Source organism: Epinephelus fuscoguttatus, linkage group LG3, assembly GCF_011397635.1.
Source record: "Epinephelus fuscoguttatus linkage group LG3, E.fuscoguttatus.final_Chr_v1".
Lineage (NCBI taxonomy): Eukaryota > Metazoa > Chordata > Actinopteri > Perciformes > Serranidae > Epinephelus > Epinephelus fuscoguttatus.
Window position 1 is genome coordinate 31,198,117 of NC_064754.1, and position 26,298 is coordinate 31,224,414.

The 26,298-nt window shown below is 39.6% G+C and overlaps 1 protein-coding gene across 1 annotated transcript in view; it reads left to right on the forward strand.

The window, feature by feature from the left end:
• The first annotated feature begins 281 nt into the window (after positions 1 to 281).
• Positions 282 to 26,298, forward strand: part of LOC125886023 (complement C3-like) — a 43,464-nt gene continuing 17,447 nt past the window's right edge. The window contains exons 1-22 of the mRNA XM_049571924.1: positions 282 to 572; positions 5,081 to 5,279; positions 5,492 to 5,654; positions 5,747 to 5,841; positions 6,220 to 6,308; positions 6,748 to 6,830; positions 6,942 to 7,029; positions 7,258 to 7,360; positions 7,622 to 7,742; positions 8,437 to 8,552; positions 9,148 to 9,294; positions 10,346 to 10,445; positions 12,963 to 13,057; positions 13,158 to 13,349; positions 13,468 to 13,623; positions 13,773 to 13,902; positions 17,473 to 17,541; positions 19,092 to 19,289; positions 19,399 to 19,516; positions 19,599 to 19,687; positions 19,900 to 20,039; positions 23,609 to 23,821. Coding sequence (XP_049427881.1) covers positions 328 to 572; positions 5,081 to 5,279; positions 5,492 to 5,654; positions 5,747 to 5,841; positions 6,220 to 6,308; positions 6,748 to 6,830; positions 6,942 to 7,029; positions 7,258 to 7,360; positions 7,622 to 7,742; positions 8,437 to 8,552; positions 9,148 to 9,294; positions 10,346 to 10,445; positions 12,963 to 13,057; positions 13,158 to 13,349; positions 13,468 to 13,623; positions 13,773 to 13,902; positions 17,473 to 17,541; positions 19,092 to 19,289; positions 19,399 to 19,516; positions 19,599 to 19,687; positions 19,900 to 20,039; positions 23,609 to 23,821 — 2,949 coding nt within the window. The 5' untranslated portion in view covers positions 282 to 327. The remainder of the gene's footprint in view (positions 573 to 5,080; positions 5,280 to 5,491; positions 5,655 to 5,746; positions 5,842 to 6,219; positions 6,309 to 6,747; positions 6,831 to 6,941; positions 7,030 to 7,257; positions 7,361 to 7,621; positions 7,743 to 8,436; positions 8,553 to 9,147; positions 9,295 to 10,345; positions 10,446 to 12,962; positions 13,058 to 13,157; positions 13,350 to 13,467; positions 13,624 to 13,772; positions 13,903 to 17,472; positions 17,542 to 19,091; positions 19,290 to 19,398; positions 19,517 to 19,598; positions 19,688 to 19,899; positions 20,040 to 23,608; positions 23,822 to 26,298) is intronic.

Genomic DNA, 26,298 nt, shown 5'->3' on the forward strand with positions numbered 1-26,298 from the left:
AAGGAGAGGAGGAATGTGCTATATGGTGAATAAGGACTGGTGTGACAGTGGAATGTGAAGTGCTGTCCTGTTCCTGGTTGCCCTGCAACACAAGGGAAATAAACACTCCATATCACTGCTATACACAGTTCAAAGGTGGCTACAGAGCAGAGTCACTGCCTGTGTGCTGCCTGTGTTCAGAGGGAGCGACCATGTGGCAGTCTTTTTCAGGTCAAGATATGTAAACTAACCACCATGCAAGAGGCAAATAAAGACTAAATTACAATGCACAGGTTGAAGGAGTCGACACTTCATTTTACTGAAGTTGTACCTTGTGACGTGACATGAATGATTGAGTTGTTCATTCATATATTAATTGATTTCATTGTTCAGTTTACTTCAGATCATCTGGATGGGACAGCAGTAAGGTGGAGTAAAAGTGCAGGCAGAGGGGTACAAGTGTGTAAGAGGAGAGTGCTGCAGAGAGGGAGAGCAGATATGAGATCGAGCAGGAGGATGTGCAGGACTCGGCTCTGGCTGTTGGCCTTTCTGGTCTTTTCCTCTCTGACTTTTCTGGCTGATGGATCTCCAATGTAAGTAGATCTGCCTTTTCACACTCTGCCTTAAATGTCTGCTCAAAGAGGCAGAGCAGGTTAAAAGCAAAGGACAGGAAAGAGACAGGAGGAGGAAAAAATATGTATGTGCTGCCTGCATGCATGTAGGGAGTGGCTGCACTATGCCAAGATATGTTTGTGTTCTGTATACACAAATATTAGATGTGAAGTTAAAGAAACGCTGCTGCCACATAGAGGAGCATTTGCATGGTAAATTGATTTTGTAATTCTAATTCTAGTTCAGGTCCCCAATTTACATGCAACAGCATTATTTTTTGTATTTTACATTACTGTTCCTACTGTTTACGCTTTTTATATTGTTTAAGATAAGATAAGATAAGATAAACCTTTATTGTCTGTCACAAGTAACAGAAATTTGTCTTTGACAAGCTCCGAAATAAAATAGAATAGACAAGGACACACAAAACACAATAGACATTATATAGGATATACGACAAAGCAGTGTATTGTTATTATAATTGTTATTTTAAATTGTTAAACTGTTCAGGGTGGTGATGGTAGTTTTAGATGCATACCAAATGCAAACCCTTCTTGTCACTGTTTCATGACCCAACCCAAGAAGGCCGAGAAAAACCTTAGAAAACAAATGCATAAACTAGAAATCTGTACACCAACAGTGTAAAACATATCAACAGACTTTTTGGTGAAAGTGTAACACAGGCTTTGGTGAATACTGTTCGATTGGCTTGATAGAAAACTTGACTTTACTTTTGAGTGACTGTCTTATTGACGAGGGGAATACAGAAACACAACTTTAATGGATGTGTGTTGCCCCCCTGGCCTAGCGTTGACCAGGTGGGCGTGTGTGAGAATGAAATCCTGTTAGTTGAAAACAACAGACACACGAAGAGCGTGTTAGCAGCTTCTCCACAGTATTTATTCTGTGTAATTAGGCAAATAAATATTCTGCACTTATTGAAACAACCTGACTGTTGACAGACTTCAGCTATTTAAACTTCACAGTTCTATTACAGTTTTTGTCTGTACCATTTGTTTATATGTTGTATCAAATAAATGTCTTATGTCTCTTTTTTCCTATACAGAAAATAATCTCAAACACAAATCATAAACATAACCCTTTCATACCTATATAGTAAGTGACAATTTAATGTTATCACTGTAGCTGTTACCACAATATAGTTATCAAAATACTTAAACTTTTGTTATACTTTTGCTCAGCTTTAACATTCATAAAACATCATAAAATAACAAGAATGAAACATTAAGTGCATGCAACCGATAGTTTTCAGTACAAATTAAGAAAACACATATCACAGCCTGCTCCTTTAACGGCAAGATGGCGTATGTACATCAGGCCACGTTCCTAATAAAGTTACGTTCATACGCTGGCGCGGGCGCCATATTTCTACTGTTCCCATGTGCAACAACAGCATGCAGCAAGTATTCTCGGTGTACAATATACCACAAATAACATCAACAGATTGAAACAAATGAACCGGGCTGTCTGTAATCTCACATTCTTATTACAATCTACAGGTTAGCTTGTTAGCATCTTCAATGTAAACTCAATGGGTCCGCTAGTTTAGCACATTAGCATGTTGTTGAATGGTCCAGTAAATCACACAATACTACAAAACGAACTCTACCGCTGTTACTTTGACACAAACCAATACACATACAACATTAACAACATGTTTATCTTTCAGACTGTGATGTGCCTGTGCATTCTGGAGGAATATTAACCCACCTGTTAGTTGAAAACAACAGACACACGAAGAGCGTGTTAACAGCTTCACCACAGTATTTATTCTGTGGTGGTGTGTGTCTCAGGGGATGTTAAACTCCCTAGCGCCACATATGCGCCCTCTAGCGACCAACCTGAGTAACATTTTTAGGAAAAGACCGCTGTGATGAAATTACATTTACTTGAATTAAACCCAGAAAAATTCCTTTTAAATACTTTTATCTTTTTTAAAGTCCTGACTTTAATCATGACTGTCATATTTTTAATCATTTCACATGAACTGTTTTTTTATACCTTTTTTAACCATTTTTTAATCACATTAACCTTGACCCTGAGCTTTTTAACCCATTACACACTTTAACTATACCATTATAATCAACAAAATTCCTTTACATACTTTTGTCATCACTGTACAGTGTGCAGGATTAAGGAGCATCTATTGGCAGAAATGATGTTTAATATTCATAACAGTGTTTTCATTAGTTTATAATTACCTGAAAATATGAATTGTGTTTTTGTTAGCTTAAAATGAGCCATTTATATCTACATATATATCTCTCCGACCATAGGCATATATACATAGACGCCGCATTGACTGCCGCTGCCTATCAGAGCCGACATCCTCGCCGGCCGCCATCTTGGATGGGTCTTGCTTCGCCTCCACAGTGCATTCACTTCTATTGAGGAAGGAGCTGTATGCACAAGTAAAAACAGAATAACTCAATGAATTTTCAACTGATTTTCACGAGGTTTGGTTTGTTACAAACGGCACACATGTAGTTATGATACAGGATGCGTTCATACATTAAAAATACGTGATTTCATGCTTTAATACTTTCTGCAGATAGCAACAGCATGTTATTTAGGTCACAACACAGTTATTTTATTCACCTCAACCTCAGAGTGGGATATATATATATATATATATATACAGTATTTATATACTGTATAAACATACTGTATAAACCCAATATACACAATACAAAACACAGTATAGCATATTATGTATAGCACACCTTTGTGCACATATTCACTTTTCCACCAGCTGTGCTGCAAATATCCCCTGCTGCTCATCCTTCTGTATCTTTTTTTCAAATTATCTTGACCACGGTCCCATTTTAATAGTTATAATACCAATACCAAAATTAATTTCAGTGTTTATGTAAGTACTGAAAATGTTTTTTACTACTTTTGAGGGATCACAGCAGTCAGTGTAATAAGAATAAAAAGAACTTTATTAATCCCCAAAAAGAAAATCTCAAAGAAGTCTGTAAGATCATCTATTTAACAAAGAATTATTAAGTCTGATGGCTGTGGGTATAAAAGAGAGTGTGTGTGAGAAATAAACTCAATCAACAATCAAGCTTTTTCTTTATTAAAATATATTAATAAATTTATTAGTATGCTATACTATGTTTTGTATTGTGTATATTGTGTTTATAAAGTATATATACATACATATATATATGTGTGTGTGTGTGTGTGTGTATCTATATATATATATATATATATATATATATATCCCACTCTGGGGTTGAGGTGAATAAAATAACTGTGTTGTGACCTAAATAACATGCTGTTGCCATCTGCAGAAAGTATTAAAGCATGAAATCCCGCATTTTTAATGTACGAACGCATCCTGTATCATAACTACATGTGTGCCGTTTGTAACAAACCAAACCTCGTGAAAATCAGTTGAAAATTCAGTGAGTTATTCTATTTTACTTGTGCAGATAGCTCCTTCCTCAATAGAAGTGAATGCACTGTGGAGGCAAAGCAAGACCCATCCAAGATGGCGATGCGGCGTCTATGTATATATGTCTATGTCTCTGACAGTCTGCCGTATTGTTTCTACAGTAGCCTACAACGGACAAATCAAACACTGGCTCTAGACAGGGCCAATTGCGTTTTTGTGTCAGCCACCTTAGTTCTCCCACGATTGACACCAAGGGAGAATTTCAGTTCTGCAACCTCACTGGGAGATGCCATTAAATCCTATACACTGGACCTTTAAGCAGCTAGAAAGGGAAATTATATTTAGTGATTAACTTATTTGGCAGCATGGTGGTGCAGTGGTTAGCACTGTCGCCTCAGAGACAGGGTGGGGGAGCTCCGCTGTGTGATGAGGATGAGGATTAACTTATCGATGAATTTATCTAATACTGAAACGCTGCTTTAAGGCTTTGACTGAGTTTTTAAGAGAGCCTTTTAAACCTCAAACAAAAGGTTAAGTGGACAGGATGATTGTATAAAATATTTTAAGAGTCTAACAATGCAGTTGAGAACAGCTGTAATGGGAGCAAGAAGAAGACCAGGTATTACCAGTATTTGCAAACAATTAAAAATACTGATACATGGTTCGGAGTGCAGATAGAGAATATTTATTTAACTTAGTCTAAAGTAACATGTCACTGGTGTCTTATGTAATGAGTAGCTCCAGTAAATCATGTGATGTGGTCCTTCAAATAATGCCAGTAAATGATGAAATGTTTTGTTGATCTAGCGCTGGATCTTTGCCAAGATAATGGATCACTCATGTGAAGACCATGCTAGAGCAGAAGATTCTCATCTGCAATATAATATATGTTGCAAACTGGAATAACCAAATTTAAAAAAAAAAAAAAAAAAAACTCAAACCACCACTGAGAAAAACAAAATGACTCCTCAGTTTGTCAGCAAGTTTCAGTACATCCTAAACAGCATGTGGTTCTTTCTACGCACTGACTATACTCTACATATAATTTTTCCCACTGCTGTGTAGGAAGATAATGTCTGCCCCCAACTTGTTGCGGGTTGGAACACCAGTGAACATCTTTGTGGAGTGTCAAGACTGCACCGATGATGATGCCATCAAAGTAGAAATCTTCGTAGAAAACTATCCAACAAAAAGCAAAAGGCTGACATCCACATCTGTGACCCTTACCAGTGCAATAAAGTTCCAAGGCTTCGGAGAAATTGTGGTAATGTAGAAATACTGAAATACATCTCACTGTTTTGGTTTTGTTGTCAAAATACTATATATTAAGAAGCCTGAATTCATCACCTAGTGAAGCAATATTGTTTTTTATTATGGATACAAACAAGAGAGGAGACAACAAGATTTTTAATTTAGCATCTATAAATGCACATGATATATCCGTCCTGCTCCTCACACACTGCTTGTGTCTCTCAGATCCCTGCTGGAGACTTCAGTCCGGATCCCAACACGAAACAGTATGTTTATATAAAGGCTCGGTTCCCTGATATAGAGCTGGAGAAACTTGTCTTACTGTCCTTCCAGTCCGGGTACATCTACATCCAGACAGACAAGACCCTCTACACCCCCAACAGCAAAGGTGAGTTCAATACAAACACCCACCGTTGTTAAAACACTTCTGTCCTAAGCTTCATTCAGACTTTAACGAGAACAGTAATGTCTCTCCGTCAGTTCATTACAGGATGTTTGCAGTGACGCCCAGCATGGAGCCTGTAGAGAGGGATAACAAAACCCAAGCTGATGCTTCTGTTGACATTGAGATTGTGGTATTGTATTTTATCTTTTATATGCAATAGAATTTTAGATCATTTCCAAACATTTACCTTCAATTTTCATCTTAGTTTAGCGTGTTAAGTCCAGATCAAGCTAGTTTACAGTCTCTGTTAAGTGGCTGTTAATTGTTTACTCATTCTGCAGCAGGAAATGGCACTTCAAAATAAAAGTTCTCTGTTGGAAATTCACTGTACTTCTAAAGAAAGTGCGCTTTTTACAAACTTGTGAGTTTGCAAGTCACTTTTGGTCCATTCAAAATGGACCTGCAACCCACTTTTAGACTGCAGCCCACCATCTGGGAACCACTGATCTAAACAACTTGTTTTATTGTATTATTTAATAAACCGTTGCTGAATTTCGTCTTATTTTAGAACCCTGACGGCATCATTTTACCAATTGATCTGGTCTCTCTGAAATCAGGGATGCACTCAGGAGATTACCAGCTCACTGAAATTGTCAGGTATGTTTTTTTTTTCTTTTTTGTTTGTTTGTTTGTTTGTTTGTTTTTATTTCAGTTCCTTAAGGTTGAATAAATTTGTCCTTTTTAGTGATGAATTTCTGTGTCTTGCATGCATAGGTGATTCAGCTGTATTACATTAATAAGAGTCTGTAGGTGTGCTAGCATGGTGATGTTTAGCAGGTAGCCTTTCATGTTTACTTCACATCTTAGTTTAGCGTGTAAGCATGCTAAGATTTATCTATTATCACTGACCACAAAATACAGCTTAGGTTGATGTCAGTAGTCTTGCAAGAGTGTAGTCAAGTGTTGGCGCTGCATATACACCACTATGAAGACTGCATTGAAAGTATTGAGAATTTAGGTTTATGTATAAGACATAGGCTAATTACATGTGTGTGTTTGTTTGTGCGTGTGTGTGTGTGTGTGTGTGTGTGTGTAGTTTTGGACTGTGGAAAGTGGTGGCAAGGTTTCACAACAAACCACAGTTGACTTACTCTGCAGAATTTGAGGTCAAAGAATATGGTGAGTCATAGCAAAGGTCTTCTTTATCCCTTAATCTGTTATTAAAAACATATACAACTTGTCTTTACTTTCTGACTGATTGGAGCCAATAAAATGCATTTCATTTTTCAGTGCTGCCCAGTTTTGAGGTTAAACTGATGATTGACAACCCCTTCTTCTATGTGGACAGTCGACAACTAATTGTTGATATCAAAGCTACGTAAGTGAATATTTTCTTTTTGTGACTTTAGAGACAAGGTTTGATTTGTAGACTGATTAAGTAGAGAGGTTTGCTTTAAGTTTTGGGGGGGGGGTTCTTCTTGTTAAGCTGTCAGGGTGATTTTTTGTAGTTACACTTAACTGTAACCATTTTATTACCATTTAGTACCACTTCTGTTTTGGCTTAGTATGAAATAAACAAACTGCTTATGAGTATTTGTGTTTTTAGGTATCTTTTTGGTGAAAACGTAGATGGGATGGCCTACGGGGTATTTGGGATTATGCATGGGGGTCATAAAACAAGCTTGCCCAGCTCCCTTCAGAGAGTGCCGGTTAGTGCTCACACATTTGCTCTATCACCATCTGTCTATCAGTCATTTAATCTTTTCTGTGTTTATCTGTCACCCTCATGCTCTTTATCTTTTGCAGCCATGCATTAAAACACGTGAAAAGCACAGACATGACAAGCACAGACCTCCACTGTCTTTACAGCTTGGCCTTCAATGACACAAAATCTGCGTCACAAAATTTAGTACCTAGCAACTGTCCACTTGCTGTATTTCAAGATGCATTTTTATAATATGTCACATTAGATCAAGGACGGTGAAGGAAAAGTCATACTGAAGAAAGAGTACATCACACAGAGCTTCCCAAACATCTTCGACCTGGTGGGGAGTTCCATATATGTAGCTGCTGGTGTGTTGACAGAGAGCGGTAAGAAACAGACTCTGTGTCTGTGTGTCTGTGTGTGTGTGTGTGTGTCCTTGCTACATAGTGAGGACCGAAGCACACCACCAACAGAGTAAGGTCATTTCAGCCAGTCCTCGCTTCTTCAAAGGCCTGTTTGAAGGTTAAGACTTGGTTCTATGGTTATTGGTTTAGATTAAGGTAAGGGGCTAGAGAATGCATTATGTCAATGACGGTCCTCATAAATAGAGAAGTACAAGGGTGTGTGTGTGCTATGCTAAAATGGCACTTATTTTCAGTACTTTTAGCACTACACTTTCATGTTCATTAGTGATGAATAAAAGTCAATACATACTTCCCTGCATTTACAGTATGTGCATTTGACTGTGCACGGTTATTGGTTATAACCATTATGGTTATAATATTTGTTGTTGTTATTGTTGTTGTTAATATAATTAATAAAGGATAAATGCTTGTTTAGTGAAATAACATACAGAAATACAGCTTGAAATGTAAAGAGTAAAGTAGAGAGAAGTTAGTTACAGAAAGTGTGATCTAAATAAAAATTAACTGAACTGTTTATTTCAGTTACATGGTTAGAAGTAAGCTAAACAAGACCGGAGGAAAGATAAAGTAAAAATGCTTGTACTTAATAATTAGTGTTTGCATGCGTCTTTGCATCTTCTTATGTACATGTTCATGATACTGTGTCTTCTTACAGGTAGTGAAATGGTGGAGGCAGAGTTGAGAGGTATCAAGATTGTCCAATCACCTTATACCATCTACTTCAAGAGAACGCCCAAATACTTCAAACCAGGGATGTCCTTTGATGTTGCGGTAAAGTGCACATATGAGTTTAGAATAACATTAGGGTTCCTTCACAGTCCTCCACACAGGACTATATCAAATACATTTTTAATAACAAATAAAAGACCGGGCTTTCTTTTTATTGATGTGGTAGTCTTTCATGTAAATCTCCTCTCGAAGGGTTGATTTTTAAAACTTTTTTTTTTTTTTTTTTTTTTTAACTTTCATTATTGTTTCACTTATTACTGCCATGACTGCATCTGTCATGGATCTTGATTATGATAGAAATGGCAATCTCTTCAAACAGATGAAACAGATGGGTTTTCTGAGAAAAACTAGAACTTTACATGTAGATGTATTAAATCACTATTATGTCAGTCATAACATATTTGCAGAGAAAATTTAATCAGCAATGTCCTTTAGCTTATTGGTAAATTGCTTAAATGTCAGTACGGTTAAGGTCATATATATATATCAGTTATATAAAATATGACTTATATGGCTGCTCTTTCAGTACAGGTACTGCAGTTTGCAGATGATTATGGTATTTTCATAATAGTATTAGATCTTCCTTAAACTTGCTTTCATTAGTTAGGAAGTATTCTCTCTGTTTCTCTGATGGCAGGTTGAAGTTGTGAACCCTGACGGCTCACCAAAAGAAGGTGTTATAGTGGAGGTGAATCCGGGTGAGGTACAGGGCCGCACTGCAGCCAATGGCATGGCAAGGCTTTCCATCAATACTGATGAAAGTCCTGCACCACTGACAGTGACAGTAAGTCTTGACAATTCTTCAAATTTTTATTTATGCATTGACATTTTCTCTTTTAGTACATTTAGCAAATGTAGGTTATTAGTGAATATTGGACTGTCAACTGACCAGACACACAATCACCTCACCGGAGCAACATGTCAGGCAGTGTGAAGGGCCCCTAGCATTGTCATCCTCCAAAAGAGGCCAGATGGGCTTTCAGACATGGAAAAAACTTAACACTTAATCCTCTGGCTTCAGCACTATTGTCGGTTCCTAAAAGGGGAAGCTCTGCAGCTTGGCTTGTGCTTGCCACACATTCACCTGTTTTGAGGCCCAGCCAATTGGTGTGCAGACATTCAAAGTCCTTTGGCAGCTACCTCCTCAGATGGCTGCTCCTAGCAAGCCAGTGATGCAGAATCCATAAAAACAGCAGCCCAAGAAATATATTCTATCTGCTGCAGGTCAGGGTAGGGTTGTGATGGTAAGGATTTTTTCTTACCTTGGTGAAAAAGCGACCTATCACCACAGTCTGTGGAATGGCAGCCTTCAGTGGTGAGAGTCTGTTTCTCATGATGTCTAACTAATCAGAAAGTGCTGTTGGACATTGAGTGAGGCTACAGAGTGGAGACTGTAAACAGAGGGACTGCATTTGCATGTAAACGTTATCAACAACTACTGATAACTAATTAGGGTCTTGAAGGGCTGTCACACTTCACAGAAGATTTCAAGCACTATCCCAACTATTTTCCAAGGGGCAAAGGGGCACTTGGAAACTAGTGGTAGGGGTAAAAATACAAAATGGGATTAGGCCATGGTTTTGAAGAACCTTAATTCGCGAGGTTGAGGAAAGGGGACTCATTTTCACTGTTACACAATTAAATGGATTCCTCTGCATATGAAACAATGTAGTACTATAAAAAGGCTCAAGAACAACACTTCATTGTATTATGACAAGCTAATAATTTGTGGTTGTGTGTGTAGGCACAGTCAACCTAGGCTATGATTAGCAATTTGTCATGTACATCACTTTATGTCACTGTGTGTATATGTTCATCTGTGTGTTCAACTGTAGGCCATGACCAAGGATCCTCAAATTTCATCTGAAAGACAAGCATCAGCCAACATGACAGCTATCCCATACAGCACTGCCAGCAACAATTACCTTCACATAGGTGGGGCATTCTACCGAATGTGTGCAAAGTTTGGCTGGAAATATTTTGAAATTTTGTATGTTTTATTTCCACAACTTTGTCCCTCTATATATTGTACCATATGTAAAGGACACATATCTAGTAAAATGACTGTAAATTTGTATATTGTATTTTCAGACTGTTTTTTAATGTTTTTCCTCTCCCAAAATTTGTCACTATCGAAACATATAGTATTAGATTATACAAAAAAATATTTATCAACCTGTTATGCTTGTTCCTTCCCTTGTTTAAAGATTTAAATTTTTACAAATTTTGACTGAAGGTTTTCACAATTAAATCTATAAAATTTAATATTTTAACAAATTTTGATGTTCAAATTATAGAATTCTTCAAAATCTAAATGCAGTCTTTCTTTGTAAAATGCATAACGCTGATCAGATTGATTTCAGAGTTAATAACTAATGAAACAGAACATAAATGTAACCGATTAGCATCATAATACTTTAGCTGATAACTCAATATACTTTATTTTTTACAAAACACCCAGTGTTTCAATAGTGACTGCACTGTTTCGGTAGTGACTGTCCTGTTTCCGTAGTGACCATTATACTGTCTTTAAGGTTGCATCATATTTCCTCAAATGTATGCCTTATGGTGGGAATTACAAATTCAAAGACAATTGTTTTGTGGTCAATAAAACAATTTAATATTTGAGAGGGCAGAGCAGAGTAGAGCGGAGCAGAATAGAGCGGAGCATAGTAGAGTAGAGTGGAGAAGAGTATAGTGGAGCAGAGTATAGTAGAGTAGAGCAAAGTAGAGCAGAGTATAGTAGAGTAGAGCAGAGAAGAGCAAAGTAGAGTATAGTAGAGCAGAATATAGTGGAGTAGAGCAAAGTAGAGCAGAGTAGAACAGAGCAGAGCAGAATAGAGTAGAGAAGAGTAGAGTATAGAGTAGAGCAGAGTAGAGAAGAATAGATTATAGAGTAGACCAGAGTAGAGTAGAGTAGAGCAGATTATAGAATAGAGCAGAGTATAGTATAGTAGAGTAGAGCAGAGCAAAGCAGAGCAGAATAGAATAGAGTAGACCAGAGTAGAGCAGAACAGAATAGAGCATAGTAGAGTATAGAATAGAGCAGCGTATAGTAGAGTAGAGCAGAGCAGAGCAGAATAGAGTAGAGTAGACCAGAGTAGAGTAGAGCAGAATAGAGTAGAGCATAGTAGAGTAGAGCAGATTATAGAATAGAGCAGAGTATAGTAGAGTAGAGCAGAATAGAGTAGAGCATAGTAGAGTAGAGCAGATTATAGAATAGAGCAGAGTATAGTAGAGTAGAGCAGTTTAGTTCAAAGTAGAGCAGAGTAGAACAGAGAAGAGAAGAGAAGAGAAGAGAAGAGAAGAGAAGAATATAGAGTAAAGCAGAGTAGAGTAGACCAGGGTAGAGTAGAGCAGAGTAGAGCAGAGCAGAGAAGAGCAAGACTTTGGACCACAAAATTATGGGGTTTAACTACTGACCATGCCATTTTGTCACTACCGAAATGATCATGTCACTACCGAAACTTTACCATAGGTTTCGGTAGTGACTGTTTCAGTAGTGACATTCCTAGCTATTTTTCAGGATAACTAAAGAATGCTAGCAGTCATATGGCTAACAAGCACGTTTGAAGAGTTGTTCACACAGAAAAACATAATATTCTGCATAACCCCCCAAATTTTCACATAATTGAAGAGAACATGTGTTCAGTAGTGACAACTTTAAAAGTTACACACTGATTTTCAGACTTTGGAAGACATTTATTTAAAAAATGATGGGAGTCAGCGACTTACCATGCAGCCATCTGGGACGGGGGTGCAGTACTACCCCCCTTCTCAGAAATTCAGGGGTGTGGCTAAAATCCAGACTCAACCAGAGCATTAAAACTCTTGTGTTTCGGTAGTGACATGAAAACAAGGGACACTATTTTTTTTTTTGCTTAATTTCTTAATTTAAAAATTAATCCCACAATACATCTAAATCTTTCAACTTGTGTTTAAGCTTAATCACAAAGATGTTTTAAATTACACTTTTGAAAAAAAAAATATGAAAAATGTTTTGTGTTTAAAAAGTGTTATTTACATGAATTGAATTTTAGAGGTCAGGGTTGGGGACAGCTACTTCCCAATAGAAAGTACCCTATAAATGGTGATTTTGTATATATTTAGCTTATAACTTTTTCATTTAATGTCCTGGGTTTAAATAGGTCATAACATAATCTTTGTAAATATCTATGTCTGAATACTCAATTTTATTATTTTTGTTGTTTTTTTGGTAAGGGACAGCACTTTGCACAAAATCGGTAGAATGCCCCAGGTAAAAACTGAAATAATCTCTGATAGTGATGGTTCTGGTAGTGGCAGTGCTGCCAAACTACCAAACAAGATTTTTTTAACATATATATATATATATATATATATATATATATATATATATATATATATATATATATATATATATATATATAGCACTATTTTGTGGTATTGTTAATTGGAATGTTGTTACTGCAGGTGTGGATACAGCTGAAGTAACATTGGGAGAAAACCTGAAAATCAGCCTCAACCTCAAAAGGCCAGCAAGTACAGAAAAAGACATCACAGCACTGGTGAGAGATGTTTTACACTGTGTGCGTTTGTGCATATGCTTGAGTGTTTGCGTTGCTACCTGCGACCTGTTGTTGGCTAAGTACTGATCTGTGTCCCTAGGTACTGAGCAGAGGTCAGCTGGTGAAACACTACCGTTACAAGACAAAAGGTCAAATGCTGATATCCATGACAGTCACCATTACCAAAAACATGCTGCCGTCATTTCGTATCATAGCCTACTACCATACAGATGAAAATGAAGTGGTATCAGACTCTGTTTGGGTGGATGCAGAGGACTCCTGCATGGGCTCGGTATGACACACCACACCAATATAGCAGAGTTAAAGTAGGTGAACAATATAACAATACACAAACAAATCAATAAAAATAACTGTATTTTTCACAAATACAAATATGCCTCCTCTCTCAGTTAAAATTGGAACCAGCAGAACGCAAGACAACCTATATGCCTCGCAAAATATTTAACCTGAAGGTCACTGGAGATCCAGGAGCCACAGTTGGACTGGTGGCAGTTGACAAAGGCGTCTATGTCCTAAACAACAAGCACCACCTCAACCAAAAAAAGGCAATTTCTTTATTTATTCTCACACATTTGGTGCAGCCAAGGATCAAACTGCAAACCCTAGGACAATACACTCTTCTTCCAAATATAACTTAACCCCAAGCCTTATCTGTTTCTATTTCTATACGTGTGATAACCTCCACCCTCCTCAGGTGTGGGAGATGGTAGAGACATATGACACAGGGTGTACACCAGGTGGAGGGAAGGATGGTATGAGTGTGTTCTACGATGCTGGGCTGTTGTTTGAGTCCAACACAGCTTCCGGGACTCCCCACAGAGAAGGTGATACTATGACACTCTCCATTCACATTCTTTTTTCTATTGTAAAAACCATAGCTGAGTTTGACTGCCTCAGCCACCTGTCAAAAAAGCAAATACTGCCCCGAACATGCTCTCCTTAGTGTACCAATAAAATATCACTAATAAAATGTCCATTAGGGTTGTCACTTTTCCCAAAAATCAAGATCAAATGATTTTTAAATGACACATCATTTATTCAAATTAATTTGAATGCCCCCCACTCCCCCACCCCTGAAACAGTTCATTAAAGTTACATTATCAGTTATTTCATGCATATGGTGTTCACATAGTTCTGAACAGTGTCAGTGACTGGCAACAACTACAGCTGCTTCATGGGAGATGTCAAATTTATCCAGCATGCTGCCAATGCTTACTGCAATATGGACAGATGTGTGGCTTCTTCTCAGCTCCTTAGTACACCAAACATAATTGTAGTTCCCATGAATCTGAAATACTGTGAGCTGTAACTAAGCATGTGTGGCCAGCAATGTCCATCTGTCTGTCAAATAGTAGGCGGTCTGACAAAGTTGTAAACTGGCCGTTGCTCTGCTCGTCTGTGGTGCCTCCGCTGTCTCGCTCGGGTGGCAAGTTAATGCTGCAGATGAGTCTGCCAATTTGTTGTCCTTGTAGAGTACGATACGTAGCTGTTTTGTACAACATCGACAAACAACCGTGTCTTTGTTAGTTACTTTTCCATCTACAATATAGAACCCAAATTACTTCCACACAATGCTTCTTGAATGCTTTCATGCCTTGATTGTCCATTCAGGACAGCTTAACTTGCCACTGTCCTCCATTTTCATAGAAAACAACAACATTGGCCTCTTTGCTTAAGTTTCATTTACTGGTAAGTCAATGGTAAGTCAAGAGGGCTTGCAGCAGTTCAAGCTGATAGTGAAATTTTAGATCGCGCTCACGCTGAAAATAACATCAACATTTTGCCACATTTAGCTTCAAACAATGTTTAAAAAAGTATTGTGAATTTTTTAACGTCACCTTTTACCACATTTACAGCAATATTTGTTGACTTAGAAATATATTAAATAGTTAAATCTAAATATTAAATGTGGCACCTAAATGTTATATGTTAAATCTAAATATTAAATCTAAATCTAAATCTAAATATTAAATTTAAATCTAAATGCGAAATATAAATCTAAACGTCAAATCTAAATATTAAATCTAAATCTAAATGTTAAATCTAAATGCTAAATCTAAATTTAAATGTTAAATCTAAATCTAAATGCTAAATCTAAATCTAAATCTAAATGTTAAATGTTAAATCTAAATGTTCTGGGTGAAACTAAATATTTAGCTAATATGCAAATTCACACTACCGGTCACTGGAAGTACCAAAATAAAAGCTCAAGATGGTCAGACTGTGTTTATAGAATCAAATAACGAATTAAAACCAACTTATCAGGGGAAATGGACACTTGAACATACATTAGCGTGATAATAACTACCTAAAATAACAAGAAACATGTTTGGAAAATTTTTATTTGATGTGTAGGCTACTTTGAGTTGTTAGTGTCCCTTCGCAGGGAATCACCTTGTTGTTTACAAATACTTCTGGGTAGAAAACCAGCAGAGTTTAGCTAACGTTACATATATATATGAATATCTCACATTTTCCCGTCACTATATTACCGTTTAGACTAATCTGGTGTTTGTGAAGTCTATAAACACAATGATTGAACAAACATTACTATCACGTTCTAATAATAATAACATGGACTTATCGTAGATTAGCGGGGCTAACTGTTAGCTGTTAGCCCCGTTAGCGGTGTCTGTAATGACTCAGTTACTCTAAACGGCCCGTGAAAAAAATATTTTTTTCCAGCGGATGTCTTAGTTACAACATGATTGAGCTAACTGGAGTAGTTTCATGTCGTATCCGACAACAGGAAGCTTTTAACAGATGATGTCCTGATGTTAGCTTTGCTGCTGCTGCGGCCACTGATGCTTTCTAGACATCGTGATTTCCCAAAACTGAATAAATACCACACAGACCAACACAAAACTGCTTTGCTAGCTCAATCATGTTGTAACTAAGACATCCGCTGGAAAAAAAATATTTTTTTCACAGACCGTTTAATCAGTTAATGAGTCATTACAGACACCACTAACGGGGCTAACAGCTAACGGTTGTTAGCTTAGCTCAGGTTGTTAGTCCCTCCGAAGGAACATTAACAACTCAAAGTACAAGTCAAATAAAATTTCTCCAAACATGTTTCTTGTTATTTTAGGTAGTTATTATCACGCTAATGTATTTTCAAGTGTCCATTTCCCCCGATAAGTTGGTTTTAATTCATTATTTGATTCTATAAACACAGTCTGACCATCTCAAGCTTTTATTTTGGTACTTCCGGTGACCGGCAGTGTGAATTTGCATATTAGCTAAATATTTAGTTTCATCCAAAACATTTAGATTTAACATTTAACATTTAGATTTAGATTTAGCATTTAGATTTAATATTTAGATTTAACATTTAGATTTAGATTTAGCATTTAGATTTAATATTTAGATTTAACATTTAACATTTAGGTGTCACATTTAATATTTAGATTTAATATATTTCTAAGTTAACAAATATTGCTGTAAATGTGGTAAAAGGTGACATTAAAAAATTCACAACACTTTTTTAAACATTGTTTGAAGCTAAATGTGGCAAAATGTTGATGTTATTTTCAGCGTGAGCCACTTTACAAACGGCACCCCATAGTCATCACAGTTAAAAATGAACTATGTTCAAACAAACAGTCAAATTACGAAATAAAAGTGACAGTGTACATAGACCCGTGAGGTTTTCTTTGTCAAAGTATACTGTTTAAGCCAAACACTGTGTGCGGTTTGTGTACTTTCAAAACATGCATCTAAAACTACCTGTGTAAAAAAGAGTAAAATTGCTTATATTTTGTTTTGGTTGTACTGCCTGCCTGCTCAGTTTTGAGCAGCAAAGCAGCAGGCAGTTGTTCTCACTGCAAGTGCTCTAAAATCCATTATACACTTCCTGCCCAGCACCAAATGACAAAGCGAGTTGGTTAAGCAACTAAAGAGCCAGACATTTTCTCCAGGAGTTGGTACAGGTGCTAATATGGCAGAATTATGTTTACAGCTTTTTCCCCCTTGCTCTCAAATAGCCGAAATATCAGTTAATTTAGGTTTAGGGGTACAAACCCAGTAGATAACAGAGGGACTACGTTTGTATGGGTTAGTTCACCCAAACAAATCATTTTATCTTTTCCAATTTAGCAATGCAGACACTGTTTCCTGAACAACATGTTACTGTTTACTTTTTTTAAAGGTGTTTTTAATGTCTGGGGCTCAGGGCTAAGGCATACCATATATGTCTGAGACATATCTCCAAACAATCCAGTTAATATGAAGGACAGTTGAAGATTCATTTCCTCACATCCTGTCCACATGTCCAGTTGTTAAAATTACCTCACATTTTAAGATTTTAGTGTAAGTTGTACAAAGCAGAAATCAAGTCTTGGTCCCACCCTGTTGGGTTCTGTGAATTTTTTTTTTCTGCCTTGTGTTTCCAGATTTGAATTGTCCGGCCCTCAGCAGGAAAAAACGAGCCACAACTATAATGGACGTAACAACTAGCTTGGGTAAGAAACACAATCTTAAACTACCGAGGAACATCTCATGTCCCTCAGGTCAGGCTCTCCGTGATGTCTGTAGAAGGTCTTCTTGCGCTGCTGATTTTTTCAGTACTCTACTTTGCCATACCATGTATTGGGGTACTATAGGGACAGTGAGTGGAGCCCAATGAATGACATGACATTGACCCAGCCATACTGATTTTCATTGGCTAAAAGTTAGTTGCTGTAGCATGCCTACTTCTTTGTAACCTGGCAGCTGAACTGAAGTAGAGGGCCCCAGCCAACCCAGAAAGTATGGAACTGAACTGGTTGGAGCCATGACCTTAACTTGCAAGGGTCAAAAGACAAGCACTAGACACACTGCACAACACATTTCCTGGGTCATCAAGGAGCACGAAAAGATGTAGGTGTATCATGCGCAGATTGGAGTCAAGCGCAACACAGCTGACATACACCCAACCCTCTTCGCTGTTGTTCTAGCGAGCACAGACCCTGAAAAGGAGCCCAACATGTCTAAGAGATAGAATCATATGAACAGACCGGGCGTAGACCACAATGCTTTCATATGTCCTCAACACTCACTCAACAAAACATGGCTGCCAAGACTGCCACACTGCATACATAAACACAGAGGGAGGATCCCTACCTGACCGCCTGTAGGCTTGAGATATCCACCCACAACACCATACTGCAATGCATTTCCTGAATATGGTCTTACCAGCGACTCCATCATCAAAGCAATGCATCTGATGAGAGGGGGCAAGACAAAAGCTGCCGGAGCTGGGCAAGCCGGGCCGTAAAATCCCAGGACACTGAAGTACCGGGCACAGAAGAGATATGTCATTATCTGCAGATGATGCTGTTGTCTCAGAGGGGATGACTGGAGGTGGTGGCATGTTGACAGTCAGAGCAGGTGTCTGCATTATTGGCCTCAAGTTCTGCCTCACTCTAATGGCGGCAAAACACACATCAAAACATTTGCAGTGAGTCCACCATTGCTGGTGTCTAAACTTGGACTGCGCCTGACAGGCCTCGCATGCCGGTGGCTGCTGAGCACCGCTCTCAGTACCAAGTAACTGAAGAGGTTAAGTGGCAAGTTGCAACTCCATCTGTGAAGGAAGCTAATCGGTGGGCACTCGCTGACACTGTAGACTGTATGGTTAATGGATGCCGTCATAGTAAATAGTAGTAAATCCTCAAGCGAGTAGTATGATTGACATTACGAGGGCGCTATGTACAGCAGGCTTAGCTTGATACAAAATGACTGTTAACCAAATGTAATTTCACTTTGTTATCCTATCATCACTCTGTGATAAAAGTCTTGTAAAATTCTACAGTACATCTGTCCATATGAAAACTTTTAGCACTATCTTCTATGAATTTTTCATTGTTGTCACCATGGTTTGGCCAGATTCACCAGATATGGCTACTGTTATGAAGATCAGGCGGGTTTTAGCCTCTGATTGGGCTATTTTTGGTCAGTCCAATCTGGCAACACTGCTTGTACTCCATATCTTCTTTCTTCTGTCTCTCCCCACAACCCCCTTTCTTTCCAGCGAGTCAATATGAGGACCAACTGCAACGTGAATGTTGTTTGGATGGCATGAGGGAAACCCCCGTTCCATACACTTGTGAGAGGCGCAGCGAGTACATCAATGATGGTGCAGCCTGTGTTGAGGCCTTCCTGCGCTGCTGCAAGGAGATGGAAATCCAGCGAGCTGAGATGAAGGAGGATAGCCTGCGACTGGCTCGAAGTAAGAGACGGGGACAAGGGATCGGTTGAAGCCCTGGGTAGTTACTCATGGTCATACTGGTAGAAACAGTAAAACAATCAGTATAATAACCTTTTTAATGACACTTTAGGTGAAGAGGAAGACAGTTACATGGACAGCAATGAAATTGTTTCTCGTACCAACTTCCCTGAAAGTTGGCTGTGGTCAGATATCACGCTGCCCCCTTGCCCTGATAGTAAACCTAATTGGTGAGTCAACTGAAGCTTATACACTCACAAAATACTTTGATAGCTTTAATTTCACCTCTAAAAGTATTATTCTTTGTTTCAGTGACACCACATCAGTGACAAAAAGTGTTCCTTTGCAAGACTCAATCACAACCTGGCAGTTCACTGGCATCAGTCTGTCAAGAACTCTCGGTGAGGATTCAATGAATTAAATCTGTCTTGTGTTTTAGTTGCGCTACAAACCTCAAAACCAAGAGCCCAAACTACATTCCATGGTTTCTCTATTTCCATTAGTCTGTTCCTCACCCAGCTACCCTTTCTGTCATTGATTCATGCCTTGTTTTTTGTTGTTGTTGTTGTTGTCATTGTTTTTTTGTCTGTTTTCTTGTTTGTTTGTTTTTAAGGTATTTGTGTGGCTGAACCATTGGAGATAATTGTCAGGAAGAACTTCTTCATTGATCTCAGATTGCCCTACTCTGCTGTTCGTGGAGAGCAGCTGGAAATTAAAGCAGTCATCCACAACTACAGCCCCACTATTTCTACTGTAAGTCTGAATCATTCAAGTAAGCATACTGGACCATATTTTTCATGAATCAATTCAGGGCAAAAGGATAGGAAATATTAGACTATGATACGACAGGTTGCTAAAAAGAGGATGAATGGAACTAATGTATAGGCCTGTCTCACAAAACAATGTGACGTTTTTTCAGTAGATTCGGTTAATTCTGCATTCTTCAGTCAGTACAGGGACTGGATCACTAATCTGGCAAGAAATAGTATTATGGTTATTGTAAGTAATGACAAAAAGTGTTTGACATCATCGGAATCTGATCCTGATCCTGGGTCTAATCCTGAACTCTGAGTTGACTTACCCTGAGCTGGGAAACTCTGAGTATCCGGTTCCAGAACAGCTGATTCTAATTAGTTCAGTCAACTCTGAGTAGGTACACCTTGGGTACGTCCCAAGTCTCTTTTTTTATACTACTAACTCCGTACTTGAACCGGAAGTCGTTCGAGGTCCGCCATCTCTAAGGCAGTCTCATGTCTCTTATTCCTGCCAGTAAGGAGTTAGCGTTAGGAGTTAGGAGGGATCTGTTCGGTGCGATGTGTAAGGTAACACAAGAGGTTCCTAACAGGAAGTCTTTTCCAGCTTGAGGCCTTGACGTATAAATACCCGCCCACTACGTCTGGCTCATTTGAACGAGATGGCGGAGAAACAGTGCAAGTGTACCTACATGCATTCTTTGCATTGAAAACACAAAGGGCTCTAGTTTCCCGGTGCAGCGCAGGGTGGCGAACCCCGCGCAGAGCTAGTTTTGAGCAGCGCAACCCGAGACACGCTCAGTTTGGCAGTTTGGCAGACCGAGGTGTGCTGAGATGGGTGTGGCAGCGCAGCAGGGGGAGGTGTCGACAGATCCAGCTTGGCACAGTGACAGTTTCGTGCCAAAAGGCTTCGCCGAAAGTGCGCTAAAAGCTCGCCTGTCAGCGCAGGCGGAGCGCAGCCGGTGTAAGCCGAAGTTTGGCTGACTGGCGGACAGTGCGCACATGTCACCAAAACCTCACAGGCAGGTTTCCAGAATATCAGGCACATTAACAATGCAATAAATACCCCAAAAACCACTATTCAATGCAACTATCTGCAATCAGCACATAATCTCTATATCGACTGTCCCGTCACATCTGATGTCAGATCAAAGGGGATTGGCACCGTTTGGCACGTTTGGCACGCGTAATGGAAACCCAACCTGATTTGATTAACACAGATGCAAACTAATGAGTTCACATCCCTCTCAGCCAACCACAAACAGCCACAGCATCAGATAGGGAGTATATATTCAGCATCTGTCATCTTAGAAAAGTCAAAAGAAAAGAAACAGAGTGAGCACAATCACACAAACACATTTGCCCATCATTAATTGTCCTGCATGTCATGTGAGTGGAATAATGTTTAATAGTCTGTAGGTAATATTAATATTAATATTATTACTTTCATTAATGTTGTTGTAAGCTACTGTCATTACCGTCTGTCCTGCACCTCTCTCTCTCTCTGTCTCTCTCTCTGTCTCTCTTTCTGTGTCATATGGATTACTGTTAATTTATGATGTTGATCTGTTCTGTACGACATCTATTGCACGTCTGTCCGTCCTGGAAGAGGGATCCCTCCTCAGTTGCTCTTCCTGAGGGTTTCTCTTTCTCTTTCTGTTTTTTTCCCGTTAAAGGGTTTTTTTGAGGAGTTTTCCTGATCCGCTGTGAGGGTCTTAAGGACAGAGGGATGTCGTATGCTGTAAAGCCCTGTGAGGCAAACTGTGATTTGTGATATTGGGCTTTATAAATAAAATTGAATTGACTGAGGTAGACTGACAGGTCTGATATGTCTTATTCACTCAGCAGCTGACTTGTTGAATGATGGCGAGTAGATTTAATAATAGTGATAATAATAATGATGATAATAATAATGATAATGATGCTCATCACAGTGACAGTGGCAGGGCTACAGACCGTTCTTTAATTGCGAAAAAATTCAGTAAATGACTCAATAGCAGTGGTAATACACGCAAAAGTGTGTGACTTAAGTCATGACGGCGGGGAGTGGGGGTTACGGCTTTGATCAGCAAATATAATGTGACTTGGGATGTACGCCAAACGCTGGCTCTGTTATGCAGCAGATCCAGCTGTGCCGCCGTCAACAGAAAAGCTTTACCGGATGCTTCAGAGTAAAGCCGTCTCTTGTCTCTTAATCAGCAATCCTCGCTCCTCACTCCTAACTCCTGACTCCCTGTATGTTTTCCTAAGTGGGAGGGACTAAACAGTTAGGTAAGGTGGCTAGGTTAGGTTGTTAGCAGTAATTTTAAGGGACCTGGGACGTACCCCTTGAGTTAAGCACGTGCACAACCATAATAAAAAGCCATCATCAATGGAGCCTCGATACCTCAATTCACCATGTAAACCATAAAGAAAAAGCAATCAACTTATTTTACACCTGTGGAATTGGAGGTGCTCATGAATGCCTACAGCGAATATGAGCATATATTTCGTAAAAAAAGTAACAGCGCTAAAGCTGCCAAGGAGAGAGGGGCGGCATGTGAAATTTAGCAAGCAGAATCTCCTTCAAAGCGATGTTGGTGGCTTAGTGGACAGAGCAGGTGTCCCATATGGCTTTTGCCGCAGCGGCCCGGGTTCGACTCCGGCCTGTGGCATGTCACTCCCTCTGTCTCACTCCCAAAATGCATTACATTCAAATTACTTCAAAGAGACTCAAAATAACAACAAAAAGGGGCAAAACAACCATAACGAGACCTATAACAGCCAAAGAAAGACACATCATTACTTTAAAGAGACATGAAATAACTACAAAAGGGGATTATGAATCCCCCTACGGGCACGACGAACACAAGTAGTTTTCTAGGAACTGGTTTAATGAAGCCATCCAATCTCCATCACACCGTGAAAACTGTATACAAATAACACAATTGACACAATTAGATATAATAAAATAAAGTAAATTAGACCAGAGAAAACGTAGGCTACACACATGTAGCTAGCAATACAATTTTAACTATGAATTAACTGTTTATATGAACCAATCATGGAATCAATTATGCATTAATGAAATATATCAATGAACTGTATGCACCATCATGGATACATTTACAGGGATAAACAACCATATAGACACAAAATAGCCAAAGAAATGCACAACCTTGTTTCAAAGAGACACAAAATAATTACCAAAGGGCCAAAACAACCAAAGACACAAAATGATCAAAGAAAGACACAACAATACTTCAAAGAGACACAAAATAACTACAAAGAGGGGAAACAACCAAAGAAAGACACAAAATCTCAACAAAGAGTCATCAAATACTACAAAAAGAGGCAAAACAACCACAAAGACTCACAAAATATCCTAAGAAGCACAAAGTGACCAAAAAGGACACCAAATTACCCCAGAGAGACACAATACCACAAAAAGATGCACAGAAAATACAAAGAGATACAATTTTCCATGTGCCCAGGAGCCCATCATCTCATAATCCGCCCATGGTAGCTGACCATCTTTTATCAGCTACTTTTACAGTACCTCCCCTTCTGTATCTCTGTTTTGTTTTCAAGGTACGTGTGGATCTGATTGAGGAGACACACGTGTGCAGTGCTGCTTCTAAGCGTGGGAAATATCGCAAGGAGGTTGAAGTTGGGGCCAAAACTCCGCAGTCTGTACCCTTCATTCTTATTCCCACAAGGGAAGGACAATACCGCATTGAGGTTAAAGCAGCTGTGAAAGACCAAGATATCAGTGATGGAATTGTGAAGACTCTGCAGGTGGTGGTAAGAGAAACACTCTTTGTACGAGGTTAAGAGCATTTTTTCTGTTGTCCACAAATACATAATAATGTCGTCTTATCTGTAAATAAGGTCTGTTGCAAAGCAAGATGGCGCCAGTGTGTATGGCTGGTCGTCTGCTGCTCCCACTTTGGCTGGCATTTTTGTTGTTTGTAATCCTTGGCACTGTACAGATCGAGTCTCTGCAGGTGTATGATCGCCAATCCCTGTTAGATCTGAGACATAATGTCAGAGATCTAAGTATATTTGATCATGGTGGACAGAAAACTCTGCCCCTGCTCCTGTCAGAAATCCCAACTCACCTTTACCGGGCCTGGGCTCTACCCCCCCGGCGGAAGTGTCTCTGTCTCCGGCTGGTGAAGCTGAAGGTCTGCCTGGCACGATCTCCGTCCATTTCCCAGTCAGGACATGGATTATCCTTTCCCTTTGCTGTGCCCCAGCGTTTCCTGGACCCGATCAACGCCTGCCTGGTACCTGTCGCCTGTCACCTTCCCTCAGCGCGGGGTGAATCTCCGGAACCTGAAGACGCTGCTCCGGGCTCCCCAATCCGCCGAAATACAGGCCCCGGCTCCTGCCAGGATTGGGCTGGTAAATGCCAGATCACTGGCAAACAAAACTTTTATCCTGAGGGATTTCTTCAGCTCCCGTGGCCTGGATTTTCTCTGTGTGACAGAGACCTCGATCGGTGCTGGTGCAGTGTGCTGTGTCATCTTCTTTCTCCAGCTTCGAAGCGACTTTATTTGAGGTGGGTCGCACTGACCCGGTGATGTGCGCTGTCATCTACCGGCCCCCCAAGTACAATAAGGACTTTGTGAAAGACTTTTCGGATTTTCTGGCTGAAATCATGCCAAACTATGATCGTGTCCTTTTTCTTAGGGATTTTAATATTCATGTCAATTCTGACCATATGCCCGTATTGTTTGAAGTTGGTTTGTCTCGTACTGCAGTTAAATCTTGCGCTCCTGGTCAGCACCATTGGACTTTTAACCCTTCCACTGCTGGTCAGTTCTCTGCTGCTTTCGATCAGCTCTGTGCCTCCTCTGACTCAATGTCTGCTGACATGGAGGAGCTCAGCTCCTGGTTCCACTCCTCATGCCGAACCATTCTGGACACTGTGGCTCCATTAAAAACAAGGCAGCCTAAAGTGAAACCCGAGCCCTGGTTCAGTGACAGGACTCATGCAGTTCGACGGGAGTGCCGCAAAGCTGAACGCAGGTGGAAGAAGGACAAGCTCCATGTTTCATTCCAAATCTTAAAGGACTGTTGGCACCGTTATCAGAACACTATTAAGGAAGTCAAAAGAGAATACTTGTCAAGCCTCATTGTGTCAAATAGCAATAACCCTCGTGTGTTATTCAAAACTATTGACACTGTTTTAAATGCCCCGCAGTCTGTCTGCTTGGAAGCATCCCCTGAGCTATGCAATAACTTCCTGCACTTTTTCATAGACAAGGTTGTAAACACAAGGGCTCTCATTTCAGCGCCTGTCTCTGACCCCTCTGTCTCTGTCCCTTGCCAGGCTGTGTTTGATAAATTTGAGCTTGTGACCTTGTCACTTTTAGATGATGTGGTTGGCCATATCAAGCCATCAGGTTCCCCTTGTGATGCTGTCCCTCCTCACTTTTTTAAAGAAATCTTCCCTAGTATAGGGCAGCTGGTCCTTGCCATCATTAACAGCAGTCTGTCTTCTGGTGTTGTCCCCATAAGCTTTAAACATGCAATAGTGCAGCCCCTGCTGAAGAAACCTAGCCTCAACCACACTATATTGGCTAATTTCAGGCCCATCTCTAAGCTGCCTTTCATTTTGAAAATCTTGGAGAAAATTGTTCATGCACAGTTAAAATCTTTTCTGGATGAGCATAATATCCTGGAGGTCTTTCAGTCTGGTTTTAAAACCCTGCACAGCACAGAGTCAGCTCTACTAAGGGTTTTTAATGACATCCTTCTGGCAAATGATTCTGGTGATTATGTAATTCTTGTCTTGTTGGACCTAACAGCTGCCTTCGACACTGTGGACCACAATATTTTAGTATCCCGGTTGCAGCACCATGTGGGCATCTGGGGTAGTGCTCTGGAGTGGTTTAGATCCTATCTGGCAGACAGAACTATGTGTGTAGGCCTTGCTTGTTCTGAGTCCCACTCTGCTCCTCTGTCATATGGGGTTCCACAGGGCTCAATTTTAGGGCCCCTGCTTTTTTCATTGTATTTGCTTCCTCTGGGTTCCATTCTTAGAAAGCATGGCATCTCCTTCCATTGTTATGCTGATGATAGTCAGATTTATGTGCCGCTGAAGAAGAGAGATGCTTTCTCCCTACAACCGCTTCTGTCATGTCTTGATGACATCAAAGACTGGATGGCCTTAAACTTTTTAAATTTCAATGAAAAGAAAACAGAGGTGATGGTGTTTGGTCCAAATAGCTCTTGTGAAACCCCCCTATTGATTTGGGCCCCTTGGCACTATA